This window comes from Patella vulgata, chromosome 2 (assembly GCF_932274485.2).
Source record: "Patella vulgata chromosome 2, xgPatVulg1.2, whole genome shotgun sequence".
In the NCBI taxonomy this organism is placed as follows: domain Eukaryota; kingdom Metazoa; phylum Mollusca; class Gastropoda; family Patellidae; genus Patella; species Patella vulgata.
Genome location: NC_065880.2, coordinates 84,550,741 through 84,568,558, shown reverse-complemented (window position 1 = coordinate 84,568,558; position 17,818 = coordinate 84,550,741). Strand labels below are relative to the sequence as shown.

At 36.0% G+C, this 17,818-nt stretch overlaps 1 protein-coding gene across 6 annotated transcripts in view; it reads left to right on the top strand.

The window, feature by feature from the left end:
• Nucleotides 1-10,635, top strand: part of LOC126812086 (CCR4-NOT transcription complex subunit 6-like) — a 121,725-nt gene extending 111,090 nt beyond the window's left edge. For 5 of the 6 annotated variants that reach the window (XM_056098686.1, XM_056098684.1, XM_050538274.2 and 2 more), the window contains 4 exons: nt 1,171-1,322; nt 1,712-1,945; nt 2,695-2,878; nt 3,912-10,635. In XM_056098686.1, coding sequence (XP_055954661.1) covers nt 1,171-1,322; nt 1,712-1,945; nt 2,695-2,878; nt 3,912-4,137 — 796 coding nt within the window. In that variant the 3' untranslated portion in view covers nt 4,138-10,635. The remainder of the gene's footprint in view (nt 1-1,170; nt 1,323-1,711; nt 1,946-2,694; nt 2,879-3,911) is intronic. The other variant, XR_008786005.1, reaches the window with a different exon arrangement.
• The last annotated feature ends 7,183 nt before the right edge of the window (nt 10,636-17,818 follow it).

The following is a 17,818-nucleotide window of genomic DNA, read 5'->3' as shown; positions in this document are numbered from 1 at the left end:
TAAAAGATCATCGAACAGCTTACATTTTCTGATTAACAGTACATGTTACGTTCATGTACGGACTAAAAACCTAACAAGTTTATATTATTGTAATTACATGTACTTCATGGGTCGTAAATGCGTCCATCTGGTGTTGTAACTGCTGTCAGTGATCTGTTTTTATTTCCGGATCTGTCACCATATAGTGATAAAATAAAAATTTACTCTTATTCTCCATATAGACTCGTTTAATTGTTCAAACAAGATTGAAATAGTCATAAAATTTTTTATCTTTTATTTTGTATACATACATAGGCCTGATTAACCGACAAAACTGTTAACTAATAAATTCATATTGCCTCTAGTCTAGTTTCATACAACTGGTTGATAACATTGAAGAGAGATAAATGGGGTTTGCCTTCCACGTGACTCAAACTAGGTTATTTCGGGACTAACATATATTGGGTAGTAATTTAAACGCTTTGACATCATCGTCACTATTACTGGATACCATCTGCTGTAGTCTTGGTCGAAACTTTCCTCTCTGTAGTACATTGAATTTAAATATGCTCTGTTCATATATTCACCAAAACAATAAAAGAGAAATAGGGTTTAAGATCCACTTGACACAAACTAGGCTATTTCGAGACTAATATATGATTCAATTTTATTTCAATAATTCGCTTGCACCTAGGGGTCTTTAGCAGTTGGAGGAAATCGGAGGACCGGGAGGAAACTCATGAAGTTGGACAGGCAATTCTATTCCTTGTCACGTACAAGTGGGGAATGAAACCCATTCCACTCGACTCAATGAATGACATACCTTCTGTCTGATTCAACGTGCATGCGTTAACCATTCAGCCCCCCATCCCTATTAACAAAGAACCAAACCCTAAATAAACAGTATTTTATTGACCTATTCCATCCTTAATGTGCTCTAACCTTATTTACATCTCGACGACCTCGACAAAAATTGAGCTGGCCTTAATAAATAGATATGTCCTTTTCATGTGTCATTGAATAAGGGGAGGTAACTCTAGATAAATGTTTGAATCATATTTTTCACACCTGCCTTAAACTTCTCAGAGTTAACTCGGTGAAATAAAATCTGTGATATCTTCAGTTGAGTTTTATTGAATAATGAAAGGTAACTCTGGATAAATGTTAACATGATATAAATGTCTATTTCAGGTTTACCCTCATCAAAGAACAGTTAATTGAATTTAATCAGATTGCCATGGCGAACGCAGAAGGTTCGGCAGACATGTTGAATCGTGTTATGACAAAAGATAATATTGGTTTGACAGCTTTATTAGAAACAAAAGAAGTTATCTGGGAACATGGTAGGTTTATTTAAATCTCAACTCGAGCTGGTTCCTCCGGTTTTCTCCCACTACTAAAAACCTGTTTGCCCATGGGTATAATTGAAAATATGTTGGTCCCGAAATGACCTAGTTTGTGTCAATAGGAGTTAAACCACGATTTTCCGACGTGGTTCCCTGTTTTCAATAGTACAGGACAGAGGGCCTTGCAAGGCACAATGTATGGTCGTTCGATCGGATGAAAAACCCAGGTCCTGTGTACTCATCGGTGTGCACGTAAAAGATCCCCAGGCAATCATTTGGAATTTGATAAGAGAGTAGGCTGTGATGCTGCTGTATGGCGCATTCCCGTCTTCATTAGCCCTGTCGCAGCCAAACAGTAGGTTGTTAACTTCATTTCATTTCTTCAGGTAAACCACCAGAGAATCAAATACGTCAGCAAATCATGGTCGCTACAGCTCACATCCATTGGGATCCTGAATATTGTGACGTGAAATTAATACAGACAATGATGTTGATGTGGGAGTTACGTAATATTATCGAAGACACACTACAACAATTCCGACCGAACACAGCTACAGCGAGAGATATTAACGCCATGCCTTTATTATTGTGTGGTGATTTAAACTCTCTACCAGACTCAGGTAAGGTTACTACTAGAGTTCACGATATAATTTATATGGAAAACAATCATTGGTTTATACACACATATGAGGGTGTTGGGTTGGAAGACGGAATGGTTAGCATCTGCTGGGTTCATCACAGGCTACTACTACCTGGTGGTTTAACATCTGCTTCCACTAAAGTGATATCGTAGACTGCATCACAGGGTCTGTCATTGAGTCAAGTGGCGTGGTTTTGATTCCCCGGTTGTACGTGACCAGGAGTAGTAGGGTCACCTGACAGATCACATGGATTTTCTCCGGGTCCTCCAGTTTCCTCCCACAGCTAAAGACTCCTACACGCAAGCAGAATATTGAGTAATAGAATCACAAAATGACCTAGTTTTAGGGAGTGGATGTTGAACCCCATCTCTCTCTCGCTCTCTGATTAGCTACTTTATTTATCTATTTTTGAACTATTATATCAAGATCACACAGCTCTTTATCTAACGGGGAGTTGGATGGCCGAATGGTTAGCATGTGTGCGCTGTATCATAAGGCCTGTCATTGAGTCAACTGGCGTGGTTTCGAATCCCTTTGTACGTGACAAGGAGTAGGGTCGCCTGTCCAACCTCGTGTGTTTTCTCTGTGTCCTCCGGTTTTCTCCCACTGCTAAAGACCCCTACGTGCAAGCGAATTATTGAAATATAATTAAACCATATGTTAGTATATTTTTTGCTCTATTCTAACGTGGAACCAATGTTTATATATTTATTTATGACTGTTTTCAGGTGTCGTTGAATATTTAACTCATTCTAAAGTGGCAGCTAACCATATAGATTTTAAAGAATTGGGATATGAAAATTGTTTGAAGAAACTGAACCCTAATATCCGTGATAAAGAATCTCTATCTCATTCTTTCCGTCTTGGTCGTGCCTATAATAACAGCGAGATAATGCCCAATACTAATTACACGTAAGTATGCATGTGCCTTTATGCTAATTAGGCCCTTTATGCTAATTTGGCCGTTTCTTGGGCCCAAAATCAGAGAACTTTGGTTATGTTATGCTAATTTGTCCCTTTCCCCAGCCCAAAATCAGAGAACTTTGGATATATTGTAGAGGATGATCGAACGAACAAAATGGTACCATGGAAACTGTTACAATATGCATGTACCATTATGTAAATTAGGCCCTTTGGATATGTTGTAGAGGATGATCCAACAAACAAAATCGAAACTGTTACAATTTGCCCTAGGTTGCCCTAAATTTACCATAGATTGACTGGACTATTAAAATTTCAAAACTTCCTGAGGCCCTTTGCAAAAAAAGAAAAAATCACATAGAGCCTCAACAATTTGAATGTTCTTTGCAAAAAAATCACAGAACCTCACCAATTTGAATGTTATTTGGTCGTACTTATTTAAAATTTTGCCTCTTATTTCTGTGGTTTAACGTCCTGCTGTTCTGCACCGACTGGGCTAATGGAGGGAAGCATACATCTTACAGCGTGCTATGAGGGACATTTTGCCAGGACAGCAGCACTATCGCCTACTCTTTTGAATACTAACTGTAGAGTTTTTTAAGTGCACGCAATTGTGTACACTCGACCTCAGTTTTACGTCCCATCCAAACGCCAATACATTGTCCCTTGCCAGACCCTTCGTCCTGCGTTGCTGACAAGGGGGATCCCGATGAACTTTCTCCGCCAACACCGCAGCTTTTGGCCTAATACATACACGTAGATCATACATTGTACAATATAGTTACCATACCAAGTAGGGGTGTTGGATGACCGAATGTATCATTAGGTCTGTCATTGGGTCTAGTAGCGTGGTTTCCATTCCCCAGTTGTACGTGACAAGGGGTAGGGTTGCCTGTCCAACCTTGTGGGTTTTCTCTGAGTCCTCCGTTTCCTCCCACTATTGAAACAAAATTGAACCATATGTTAGTCCCGAAATGACCTAGTTTGTCTCTCTCTATATTTTTTTTTATCATTTATTTTTCAGGTATGATTTTAAAGGTATTATAGATTACATCTTCTACTCAAAGGATCACATGAATTTACTTGGCATGCTGGGAGCTATTGACGACGAGTGGTTTAAACAAAACAAGATCATTGGCTGTCCCCATCCACACATACCATCAGATCATTTCTCACTCTTCGTAGAATTCGAGATGCCATTACCTCGAACGACGAACTCAACTCGTGCAATCGCACAAAGTAAAAGATAGTCGGGGATTATCTCCCCATACTCCATTCAACGTCTCATGAAACAACTCGTCATTTTGAAGATCTATAACCTCCCATTGTTTTTAACCAAACATATCAATATTTCCTTCTTGAATGTTGCACGGAGTTATGGTTCTTGACAACAGATTTTGAATTATTTTTCACATAAATAACATCGACTACTGCAGCGTTGTCGTGGGCAACACAATAGTAACTTGAATAATGGTGGATGTTATGTCATCAATGGGAAGATAACTCTCGTGTGACTAAAAGAGGAAGTCATTATTGACATGGACACATTGTACAGTCAGATTGTTGTCACGTTTTTATTGTCTTGTCATAAAGGGGAATAACCATTGTGTAAATAATGACATCATAAATATTTTTTGTCGGGAAGGGGGAGGGGCTGAAACATGGCGCCGCACTGCCGTTAAATTGGTGGCCATTTTATTTCTTTGAAAAATTATACTGATAATAATGGCATTAAGAAAGATATTTTTATTGTTAGATTGTTGAATCAGTGAATAAACTTAAGGAAATCAGTATTGTAAGCAATCAAATGTCGATTATTTCCATTATCCAAGACATTATTGTGGAATTTCCTCTTTGTTTTTTTATTCTTAGAATTCATGAGATAATGCATTTGATTGGCTTAAATACAAAATATCATTCTGTTGACTTTATCATATTCTATGTCAAAAATATGCCAGTATTTTTTTGGTAAAATCTTGTTTTGATCTTGATAAACAGTTCAATTCCAAATTATGAAAGCTTATAAAAATTTGTTGAAAAACTTGAAACATTTTGGATGTCGATAGTGATTATAAGTAGCCATCTTTGTTTATTTTGGTTTTGACCAAGATGTTGACAACTCATTCACATACTCATCTTTATGTTGTCAAGTGTTCATTTTGTTATGATGTTTTTACCCTTGACCGTGATAGGCCTAGACATGAAATTATGAAGGGCCTTGAAATTATTACATCTTTATCTTGTTTGAATTCAAATATTTTTATTCTTTATCAGTGTCCAAACTCGTGGGTTTTTGTCGGGTTCTCCGGTTTCCTCCCACTGCTAAAGACCCCTACGCGTAAGCGAATTATTGAAATAAAACTAAACCATATGTTAGTCCCAAAATGAGCTGGTTTGTGTCGAGTGGACGTTAACCCCTATATCCCGTGACATAGTTCATTGTTGGACAGATAGGTCTATGGCAGTTAATGGTGAATTCGTCCGAACAATTTTATCACAAGACTAATGTGAAGATATAACATATTATTTTTCAAGCTAACCATTGTTAACTTTGATCTCAACAACGTCACAAATCGTAAATTTCAAAATTTCATTCTACATGTTAAAAATCATCCTAAACAAAACTATAAAAGGAAGAAGCATTTTTAAATTTCATCTTTCACTTGGTAATTTTGTAGTAATAATTGTTTTTAATCGATATGATTTTAAATGGAAGAATTTAGTTTATTAAAGTCTTAGGGTAGTGTTGATCAATGCTCTGGCACATCGATATTTATTCCGTGAAACGGACGTACTCTGGCGAATATATTTTATGAATATTTTATGAATATTTTGACTTCTGGTACTGATATTCAGTAGCAATGTAGTCTCTATCATTCAGGGGGGTTGGATGGCCGAATCGTTAGCGCGTACGCGCTGCATCATAAGGTCTGTCATTGAGTCAACTGGCGTGGTTTTGATTCCCCGGTTGTATATGACAAGGAGTAGGGTCGCCTGTCCAACCTCGTGGGTTTTCTCCTGGTGTTCCGGTTTCCTCCCACTGCTAAAGACCCCTACTCGCATGCGAATTATTAAAATAAAATTGAACCATGTGTTAGTCCCGAAATGACCTAGTTTTTGTCGAGTGGACGTTAAACCCCATTGTGAACACCTTACTTCACTTATACTATTTATATAGTTAAATTTGGCCAGTGAAAATATTATCTTAGTCCTGATAAGGGCTTGATCCCCAATAACGCACGGTGGAAAAAAGGGTAATTTGACTTTAGTCCTTCGGATTAATAAAAAAAAAAAAATTTGAGAGTACGTTTTTTTTACACGGGTGATAAATATGAGTGTGTTAGTGTCTTGTATCAGGAGTTGATAGTAGGAATGGTTTGTTGATATACATGAAATGATATATGATGTAGATTTAGAATCTTCAGGGTTTCTACAGAATTTCTTCAAAATTTTAAAAAATGTGCCATTTGTAAATGAAAAGTCTTATTTATGTTTATACAGAAAATGGCATGTATAAATCATGTTACAGTTCTAATAAATTTTCACTTAACTAAAATTAAATTAATTGATACTAATTTTTTGTGTGAAGTTAGAATTTTATTATTTGAAATATTTTGCATACTTGTTGATATTTGTGTGTAAAGATCTGTATAAACCCTGATATAGGAATGTAGTTTAATATGATCACGTAGGAATCAATTAAGTGGATTAAGAAAAGTGTTTTAATGAACAGCCTCCGATTGCAGTTATTTCATATATTCTATTTTGAACAACTTGCATGAGGAAAATGAAATGTTTGAAAGTTTTGATTACTTTGAAAGACACCAGTTTTTAGATTATGAATAACAAAATTGTTTGTTTTTTTTGTGAATTCTTGTAAAAAATGATATAAATTATTTGTTTTTAAGTGAATAAATAAATATACATTGAATACAAAAATATGTAAATAAAATTAATGATGAAATAAAATAAAATGTAAAATTATTTGGTTTGTAACATTTTCTTATTATTGTAGATATGTTGTTTTTTTTCTTCTAAAATTGGTAACCATGGAAACCCCTTGTTATTTCCTTATCAATAAGTGCTATATAATATTTAACCTTTGATATTTAAATTAAAAATAGCTTTTGATTTGTACAAAAATTTAAATCAGAAAAAAAAAAGAAAAAAAAAAAAAGAACAATTGATGGGGTAGATCAAAATTAAATATTTTTAGATTGATGAAATTACGGCCATATATATGTACACTTAATTTACGGCAGCAACATCGTCATCCCAAGTTATCATGTCTCGATGAGCAGCATATTTGTTTAATTCATATTTTTAACAACATCTAGGAGTGTTAAACTTTGACTTTTAATAATGCAGATGTTTTGATTGGAATAAGCTACAGATGATAACAATTTTTTTTTATATATATATATAAACGGTATTTTATTTACGGAAAAGGATTTGAGGGATAGATCTGTAATTTATATACAAGCGTCAGTTTTAACTCACCACTGTATCTAAAGAGGTCTGAATGCAAAAGATTCTGTTTGAAAGACCTAGTTGATACGTTGAGCAATTTGGTTAAAACACAGATACTATTTCGTTTCGTTTTTTAAAGTTCAAAATGTAGATTTATTTGTCTTTACTACAGGGGGGTTGGGTGGCCGAATGGTTAGCACGAGCGTGCTGTATCATAAAGCCTGTCATTGAGTCAACTGGTGTGGTTTTGAATCCCCGGTTGTACGTGGCAAGGAGTAGGGTCGTCTGTCCAACCTCGTGGGTTTTCTCCGGATCCTCCGGTTTCCTCCCACTGCTAAAGACCTCCTACGCGCAAGCGAATTATTGAAATAAAATTAAACCATATGTTAGTCCCGAAATGTCCTAGTTGTGTCGAGTGGACATTAAACCTCATTTCTCTCTCTCTCTCTCTCTGTCTTTACTACACTAGGATCTGGAAGAGTTGTTATATAACCAACGTTCTGGATGTGAGTCTGTTACGGTTAGTGTTTGGCTTGAGGCCACCCTCCACTAAAATTGGTCAGATCTTCATGAAGTGTAGGCTATCGAAAGTATAAAAAAAAACGAAATGAAATATAGATCTGTATTTTAATCAGATTGTACATTGAGTGGGGAGGTTGGATAGCCGAATGGTTAGCATGTGCACGTTATATGATAAGCTCTCATTGAGTCAACTGGCATGGTTTCGATTCCCCAGTTGTACGTGTCAAGGAGGAGGGTTGCCTGTCCAACCTCGTGGGTTTTCTTTGGGTCGTCTGGTTTCCTCCCATGGCTAAATATCCCTACGTGCAATAAAAATATAGAAATAAAATTGAACCATGCATTAGTCCCGAAATAACCTAGTTTGTGTTCGAGTGGATGTTAAACCCCATTTTTCTCTCTCTCTCAAGTTAAAATATAACTGCATTAACATTATTTTAACATGTGCTATGTAACGTCTTCTGTGATTCCGTTTTAACGCTAATTTACTCTTCTCAGTATTTTTCTCTTTTTGCTGGGGATGTTAAAAAACGAAATATATCTTATCTCAAGGTTTCATGTTACTACAAAAAATGGTCAAAAAAATATTTTAATCAAGGAATTGGAAACAAAAAAATATTTTAATCAAGGAACTGGAAACAAAAAATATTTTATTACCGCGTAGGCGCGGAAAGTTATTAAATTATACAAGACGTGGATTAAAATGTATACAAAAATATACTCGGATTAAAATCAGATGTCTGTTCTCTTTTATTTCTCAAAGAGGTAGATCATTAAAATGACGTGTATAAGTAAAGAATAAAAAAAAATTGTAATCTGATTTTAATGAGATCGTGCGAAATAAACAATAATGGAATATTGAGGAAAAAAAACCCCCAAAAAACATTAAATCATTTTTAATGTGATATTAACATTCTTCTTCAGTTCAAGATAGCCTAAAAAGGGTTTAATCACCTACATTAAATTGTGGTTGTATAATGTTGTCCCCTCTGTTTGTTAACCCGTCCTCCACAATTACTTTCATTTCAAATTAGAGTTTAAATTAAACTTAAATCCTTACTCTAATAGATTACACTCGGATCCTTATTCTAATAGATTACACTCGGATCCTTATTCTAATAGAGGGTCGCCTGTCCAACCCCGTGGGTTTTCTCCGGGTCCTCTGGTTTCCTCCCACTGCTAATGACCCCTACGTGCAAGCGAATTATTGAAATAAAATTAAAAACCATATGTTAGTCCCGAAATGACCTAGTTTGTGTCGAGTGGACGTTAAACCCCATTTCTCTCTCTCTCTCTCTTTATTCTAATAGATTACACTTGGATCCTTACACTAAGGGATTAAACTCAGCTATACTTATTCTATAAGATTATTGCATGTTTTTAAACTCCGATCCTTATTCTAATAGGTTACACTTGGATCCTTACACTAAGGGATTAAACTTGAATCCCTATTCTAACTTCAGATTTCTGCATGCTTTTAAACTCGGAACTTTAAGGTTACTGCATGTTTTTAAACTTGGAACTTTAAGGTTACTGCATGTTTTTAAACTCGGAACTTTAAGGTTACTGCATGCTTTTAAACTCGGAACTTTAAGGTTACTGCATGTTTTTAAACTCGGAACTTTAAGGTTACTGCATGTTTTTAAACTCATAACTTTAAGGTTACTGCATGTTTTTAAACTCAGAACTTTAAGATTATGGCATGTTTTTGAACTCAAATCCTTTTTCTATAAGTATAAGATTAAACTAAGATCCTTATTCTGTAAGGTTTTTTTAACTCAGATCCTTACTGTTAAGATTACTGCATGTTTTTAAACTCAAAACTTTACTTTATAAGATTATTGCATGTTTTTGAAACTCAGAACTTTAAGATTACTGCATTTTAATAAACTCAAATTGACATTCCTGGCTATTTTAACTTGAATAATTTGTAGAATAAAACTGTTAACTTGAAGGTCTGTGATACATTTTCTTTTCCAAACAAAATTTAAGGCCAAACCAATTTGAGTTTCAGTTATTCTAGATCTTGATAAGGAGCCTCATTGAATTTTAACAAATTTGGTGAGAAGAGCAGCAAAGTTTTTCTGTTTTTATATCTTTTGTTCACCAAGAAATATTAAGCAAAATTTTCAGGTTTTCCCAAAGAACTTAACTTTCAAATTGGTATGGCCTAAATTCATGTGGTAATATTGATAATATTTTCAATATCAGAATAATTTGGTAATATTGATATTTACAGTATCGGAATAATTTGATAATACTGATAATATTTTCAGTATCAGAATAGTTTGGTAAAATTGAAAATATTTTCAGTATCAGAATAATTTGGTAATATTGATAATATTTTCAGTATCGGAATAATTTGGTAATATTGATAATATTTTCAGTATAGGAATAATTTGGTAATATTGATAATATTTTCAGTATCGGAATAATTTGGTAATATTGATAATATTTTCAGTATCGGAATAATTTGATAATATTGATATTTTCAGTATCGGAATAATTTGGGTCAGTGCAAGTAAATAAATATGTAACATATAGCAAGAGGGTATTCCATAAATATTTTAGACACTAAATTGAATATTAGACTTGAACTACCAGTTGACGATTTATTTTATGTTTTGTTTGTCATTTTATTTGAATGTGAGATACATTTAGATCATCCAGAGTTGTTTTTTGTGTGTCATATGCCATTTTTTGACAAGATAAAGTCTGTTTCAATTTAAGAAATAAACTTTGGAAGATATGTAAAAATAGTTTTTACAGTTTTCATGTTGTTTTAATTAAACAGATTAACACACTCGGCTAATTAAGCTTGAAGGAGTTGGAACCTGGGTGCTGGTCGAAATGAAATGAAATGAAATGGGGTTTAACGTCCTACTGTTTTGCTCCGAACTGGGCTAATGAAGACGGGCATACACCATACAGTATGCTATGAAGGAAATTTTGCCCGGGCAGCAGCACTATCACCTACTCTTATATCGAATTCCAACTGCCAAGGGATCTTTTACGTGCATTCCAATTTATACACGGGGACCTCGGTTTTTCGTGTCATCCGAAGGACTAGACAGCTGTCCTTGTCAGGCCCTCCGTCCTGCATCACTGACAAGGGGGAACCACGCCGGAAAATCTGGATGAACTTTCTCGGCCAATGCAGGGATCGAACACCCGACCTCCAGGCTAGCGAGCCAGCGTCTTACCCACGTGATCACCAGGGTGCTGGTCGAGCTATAATTTGTAACTGCTTGAATGCCTGTATAACCTTGTGGGTTTCTTCTGGGTCCTACAGTTTCAGCAACCATGCTAAAGGGGGGTGGATGGCCGAATGGTTGGTGCGTGTGCGTTGTATAATAAGGTCTGTCTTTTGAGTCAGCTGGCGTGGTTTTGATTCCCTGGTTAAATGTGACCAAGATTAAGGTCGCCTGTCCAACCTCGTGAGTTTTCTCTGGGTCCTCTGGTTTCCTCCCACTGCTAATTCAATCAAATTATTGAAATAAAATTGAACCATATATGTTAGTCCCGAAATGACCTAGTTTGTGTCCAGTGGACCATAAACCCCATTTCTCTCTCTCTCTCTCTCATTGGTCAAACATCTATTTAGATATAGGTAAATCCATTACTCACACTGGAACATTTGATATATTTATTGTACAAATTTAAAGAACTAATTTGGGGGTCCGTTCAGAAATAATAAAGTGGACGTTAAACCCAATTTGCTCTCCAAGTGAAGGGGAAATACAAGATATTTCGTACTTCTGAGTTCCGTTTCAGTTTTTCGTTTTGAAATAAAAAAAAATCAGCAAATTGTTTCATATTTCAAAATCTTACAGTTAAAAAAAAAATTACACTAAAAGACCATTACATGATAAAAAAAACCGAAGTGACGGTCTTATTTGTCATTGTTGTATTATTTTTGTTATAGTTAATTCCGACAGCGGTAAAAGGGAGACAAATCCAATAATGATTTATCCTCGATTATCAAGTACTATAATTGTTTTAAATGGGACAACCGAGACTATTATTGCTCTTCTGAATAAAAGTTGAGAAAGTGACCATGTTGTAAACAAAATAGATGGCGGGACTTTAAGAGGTTATAAAACATAGCTGAAATATGTCGGAATTTACCAAGAATATCGAAAATTCAGGATGGCAAAATGTTTACAGAGAGTATGCAAATGTTCTCCAAGCAAAAGCTGATAAAATGAAAGAGGCAAAAAAGAAAGAACTTCTGGATCTTGACAAATGGTATGAACATGCATATTGTTGTTGCAATAATATGAATATGAAAATATTATTAAAATATATCTGTACTTAACTGTATAGTTTACCCCACCTCTGTTCTAAGGCTATTGAGTCCTTAAGTAAAGGCATGATGTATGATATACTTTGCTTATTAAAGATACATTATGGGAGATTCAGTAACGAGTTGGCAGTTCTCACTATAATAGTTAAAAACTAGATAATAAAGGCAATTTGGTGAAAATTTCATTCAAATTGATCCAGTATGAACTGAGAACTAAGCGACTGAAATTCCCATAAGCCTCGCTCGGTCATCCTTACTAAAGTCAGTACGATAAACAGCATAGTCTCGATTATCCATTTAATTGTTTAATCGAGAAGGAAAGTTATGCAGTAAATCGGCTTACAATCCACTAAAGATCGCAGGCAAGTGCTGCCATCTAGAGTTGATTGTGGCCTGGATAGGTTAATTAAAGTCTAATTAATAATTTAGATAACATTTCAGGCCTAAAGAAAGACCTGAAATAGGCAGATTTAGCTCTTGCATAATGTATGTTTAATTACGGGAGCAGGTCAGTTCATCCCACGACCACTTCACTTGGGATGTTTCATCCGGGCTGTTTCATCCCAAATTTACATGGGTCGTTTCATCCCATAAATTACAATTCTATGGAATACAATTACACTTATTGCTTATTAGGCCTACTGAACTATGTTTCAACTATAAATGTTTTCACTAAACTATATATATTTATAGGTATCAGAATGAATTACCAGATTTAATATCAGGAAGAGATGAGAAATATATTAGTCATTCAGAAATCTGTCGGTTGATGACCTGGAAACTAACGGTACGTTGAAACAATCAATTAATACTTAGTGTGTGAACTATGAAAAGTCGGTCTAATGAAATGAAATTAAATTAACGTCCTACTGTTCTGCTCCGACTGGGCTAATGAAGACGGGCATACGCCACACAGTGTGCAAGGGATCTTTTACATGCATGCCAATGTATACACAGGACCTCGTTTTTTTTATCCCATCCGAAGAACTAGACAGCTGTCCTTGTCAGGCCTCCTTCCTGCACCATTGACAAGGGGAAACCATGTCGGAAAAATGTGAGCTTTGATGTGGTAGCACAATTTACCCAAATCTACCATTTATTCAACTCATATCACAATAAATTATAACGATCTTTTATACCTGACCGTTCTTTATGCTAAATTGTAATGTTTAATTTCAAATCGTAGCGGTTTTTTGTCCAAATGTGATGTTGAAATAATGATAGATTTGTCTATTACATGATGAGTTATGTCCTTTGTTGGTTATGGCTTCTAAACTTGCTCGGAAATCAGATTTTGAGGGGCAATTTGACTTAAAAACACAACGATTTTAAATTAGATATGACAATATGGCATTGAAAACGCTATATTATCAAATATCGATACAAATACTTTTTATCCGTTATATTAGGGGAGCATGCCTTCTCTTGTACTCCTGCACTTAGTTTCCGTCTTTGACCTGGTGCTGGGTTGCGGTTGGATGGTTGAATGGTTAGCGTGTGCGCATTGTATCATTAGGTCTGTTATTAAGTCAACAGGTGTGGTTTCGATTCCATGTTTGTACGTGGGTTTTCTCTTGGTCCTCCGGTTACCTCCCCCTGCTTAAGACCCCTACACGAAAGCGAATTATTTCCTTCTCTCTTATTGCTTTTGTGAATAAATGAATAGAACATATTTAAATCCAATGTACTACAGAGAGGAAAGTTTCGACCAAGACTACAGCAGATGGTATCCAGTAATAGTGAAGATGATGTCAAGGCAGCCAGTCTAAAAGCGTTTAAATTACTACCCAATATATCAGCCGCTATACAAGCATTGACTGTATTAAAAGCCATCGGTCCAGCTACAGCATCAGGTAATGTTTAACCTAGTTTTTAAATCGTCACTGAAGAAGACTTATCTATTTTTTTATTTTGTTCTTTTTGGTTTGGTACATAAAAATTCCATTGGCTGTCCTAATTGTGCCAGACAGAGCCTCAGTTTGTGTCTAACATTGTTCTGTTACCGGTGCCTTATTTCCAGACTTGTTTCCAACTCTGTGGGTTTTCTCCGGGTTCCGGCAACTGCGAAAGACCCCTACGTGCAAGTGAATTATTTAAATAAAATTGAACCATATGTTAGACCCAAAATGACCTAGTTTGTGTCGAGTGGAGGTTAAACCCCATTTCTCTCTCTCTCTCTCTCTATATATATATATAAATATATATATAGAGAGAGAGAGAGAGAGAGAGAGAAATGGGGTGATATTGTGATACGAGTTGAAATAATGGTAGATTTGGGTAAATTGTGCTACCACATCAAAGCTCAAATTTTTCCGACATGGTTTCCCCTTGTCAGTGGTGCAGGAAGGAGGCCTGACAAGGACAGCTGTCTAGTTCTTCGGATGGGATAAAAAAAAACGAGGTCCTGTATATATTGCTCTTTAAATAAAACATTGTTGAAAATTTGTGTAAAGATATGATATTTTATACAAGATAATGTGAGAGCAATGATAATATGTTCACATCAGAGATTCGGGTGTCAAACAATTCAAAGTTACAATCTGGTTAAAACACAGATCCTATTTCGTTTGTTTTTTTATAGTTCAAAATTTAGTTTTACTTGTCTTTACTACACTAGGATCTGGAAGAGTTGTTATATAAACCACATTCTGGATTATTTTGAGGGATTAGCCAATGAAACGGTCTGCTACGGCAAGTTTTAATTGTGAGATGCACGGAACTGTGGGTAACCCACTATAAGTATCAATGCTGATTGGTTAACCAAATGGCCGACATCATAGGGTCAAAAACCGCTCGTATGACATCTGACACAACCTTCCACTACAGCCAGTCAAATCTTCATGTAGTTTAGGCCATCAAAAGTTTAAAAAAGACGAAATGAAATAAAAATCTGTATTTTAATCAGATTATCAAAGATTTCACCTTCAGGGGCGGATCCAGGAATTTTTGCAGGAGGGGGGTTTACCAGGTTCCTGAGACAATATATCGCCCCCCCCCTCCTCCTCCCGCATGGTCTCTATCGTCATTTTGGCGTATATACGTACACATTGGGCTTTTTAAACAGAGAAATTCAACACCTCGTTTGACGTCAATTTTTATTATGAATTAATACAATGACATTGTGATTCAATTTCATGGATGCAAAGCATTAATTGTGATATCACATAATGTCTATATCATTATTTCGTGCTTTGAGTGCCCATCCTGTCCCACAACTGACGATAAAGGATAAAGCACATGGCCGAGAAAATTTTCTCATAAAAAGTGTTGATTTACAAAAAAATTTATGTAGATGAGCAAGGGGGGCTTTCAACCCCCCCCCCCCCCCCTGGATCCGTCCCTGACCTTTCAAAATGCACCAAATACTGGAATTACAGGAATATTTAAATGAAGTTACCATGTGTTATGTGTTACTATGTGTTACAGCTGTATTGGCTGCTGGTTGTCAAGACGTTCCATTTATGGCAGATGAAAGTGTTTTAGCTCTACCTGGGTTTACTACCATTGACTATAACCTGAAGACTTACCTTGAATATAACGAGAAAATCAGAAAAATTACCAGGAAATTACAAAAACAAGGTAAATCTTATTTTATGTTGTAACTCATTGATTCACTTTTCTATGAAGTGGAGCAAATCAAAAGAAACTCATTTCAGTCATGTGAGAAATATTTATTTATTGATTACATCACAGAATGGGAGGTTGGATGGCGCAATGGTTAGCATGTGCGCGCTGTATCATAAGATCTGTCATTGGGTCAACTGCCGTGGTTTTGAGTCCCCGGTTGTACGTGACAAGGAGTAGGGTCGTCTGTCCAACCTCGTGAGTTTTCTCCGGGTCCTCCAGTTTCCTCCCACTGCTAATGACCCCTACGCGCAAGCGAATTATTGAAATAATATTAAACCATTTTAGTCCCGAAATGACCTAGTTTGTGTCGAGTGGACGTTAAACCCCATTTCCCTTCCCTCTCGACATCAAAGGAGTCTGAATTTCTATCTGTACATACACCATACCCTGCTAGACAATAAACAATATGGTGTATGTATAGATAGAAATTCAGACTCCTGTTATGTAATCAATGTCTGTAATATCAGTATATCATTTCTTGACACAACTGGCGTGGTTTCCATTTGCCGGTTGAACATGACAAGGAGTAGGGTCGCCTGTCCAACCCCATTGGTTTTCTCCGGTTTCTTCCCACTACTAAAGACCCCTACGCGCACGCGAATTACTGTAATAAAAAATTAAACCATGTTAGTCCCGAAATGACATAGTTTGTGTTGAGTGGGTGTTAAATCCCATTTCTCTCTCTGTCATTTTTTGACTCATTATTAACACCATGGTGTGACAGTGTGGGTGTGTTTCTATATTGAGCTTTTTAATTGATATTTTATGCCCATTTCATGTTTACATCAGTTGCTATGGATTTCACAGTCATCTTTATCCCTCTTAAACAAATAGTAATAATAATTGTGCTATCTGTTTTTGTACAAGGTACAATAATATTTCCTGTATTGAGACAATTGGGTATATCAACATGCTGTGTAATCCGGCATATTGTATTGATCCAGTATGATGTCGGAATTGACAGAGTCCACTGTAATAATAATAATTTTGTGCTATCTTTTTTTGTACAAACACACCCTTTATTTTAGTTGTTTGGACGAGACAGAAAACCGAGATCCCACGCACACATTGTAGTGCACATTAAAGAGACCTTGGGGGTTGGAATTCGATATAAGAGTAGGCTGTAGTGCCGCTGTCCAGGCAAATTTTCCTTCATAGCACACTGTATGGCATATGCCTGTCTTCATTAGCCCAGTCGGAGCACAACAGTAGGACGTTAAACCCTATTTCATTTCAGTACATATATTTGACTTTTGAATTATATGTGAACTCTGAACCACCTGAATTGTGCCAGTAAACTTTCGGCAGGGGATCACACATTCAGCTATATCTCTTAATTGGTACTGTCTTTTTCCAGAAATCTATTTTTCACTCGGGAGCCACAGGGGTTCAGTAAGACGCTGGTGGTGCAGGACGAAAGGACTGACAAGGACAATATCTAGCCATTCGGATGGAATGAAAAACCGATGTTCCGTGTACACAGTGGCGTGCACGTAAAGGAACTATTAACAGTTGGAATTCAAAATAGGCCTTAGTGCCGCTATCTAGGCAAAATTTCCCTCATAGCACACTGTATGTGTATGCCTGTCTTCAATGGCATGCTTGTAAAAGCACATTTGACAATAGGAATTCGAAATAAGAAGAAGCTGTGTATCACACTGCATGGCGTATCTTAGCCCAGTCGGTGCAGAAAAATAAATCCCATTTTAATTCATTTCTCTGAAGCTGTTCTGTGGTTAAAATAACAATATATTTTAATTTTGGCAATACCACATGTGGAAAAGTACTGGCCCATGGAGAATAAATTATTCTTATTTTTTTTTTTCGTTTTTCTTTTTCAGATATGGGATTTAATTGGACAGGACATAAAGTGGAGATAACTTTATGGACATATTACCTTGGTAACAAACTGATTCCAGACTTTCAAGAAAAACTTGATGCTAATAATAATGACAGTGAACCAACAGAACCAATTATCAAAAAAAGAAAAACTTAAAAAAAATATTTTC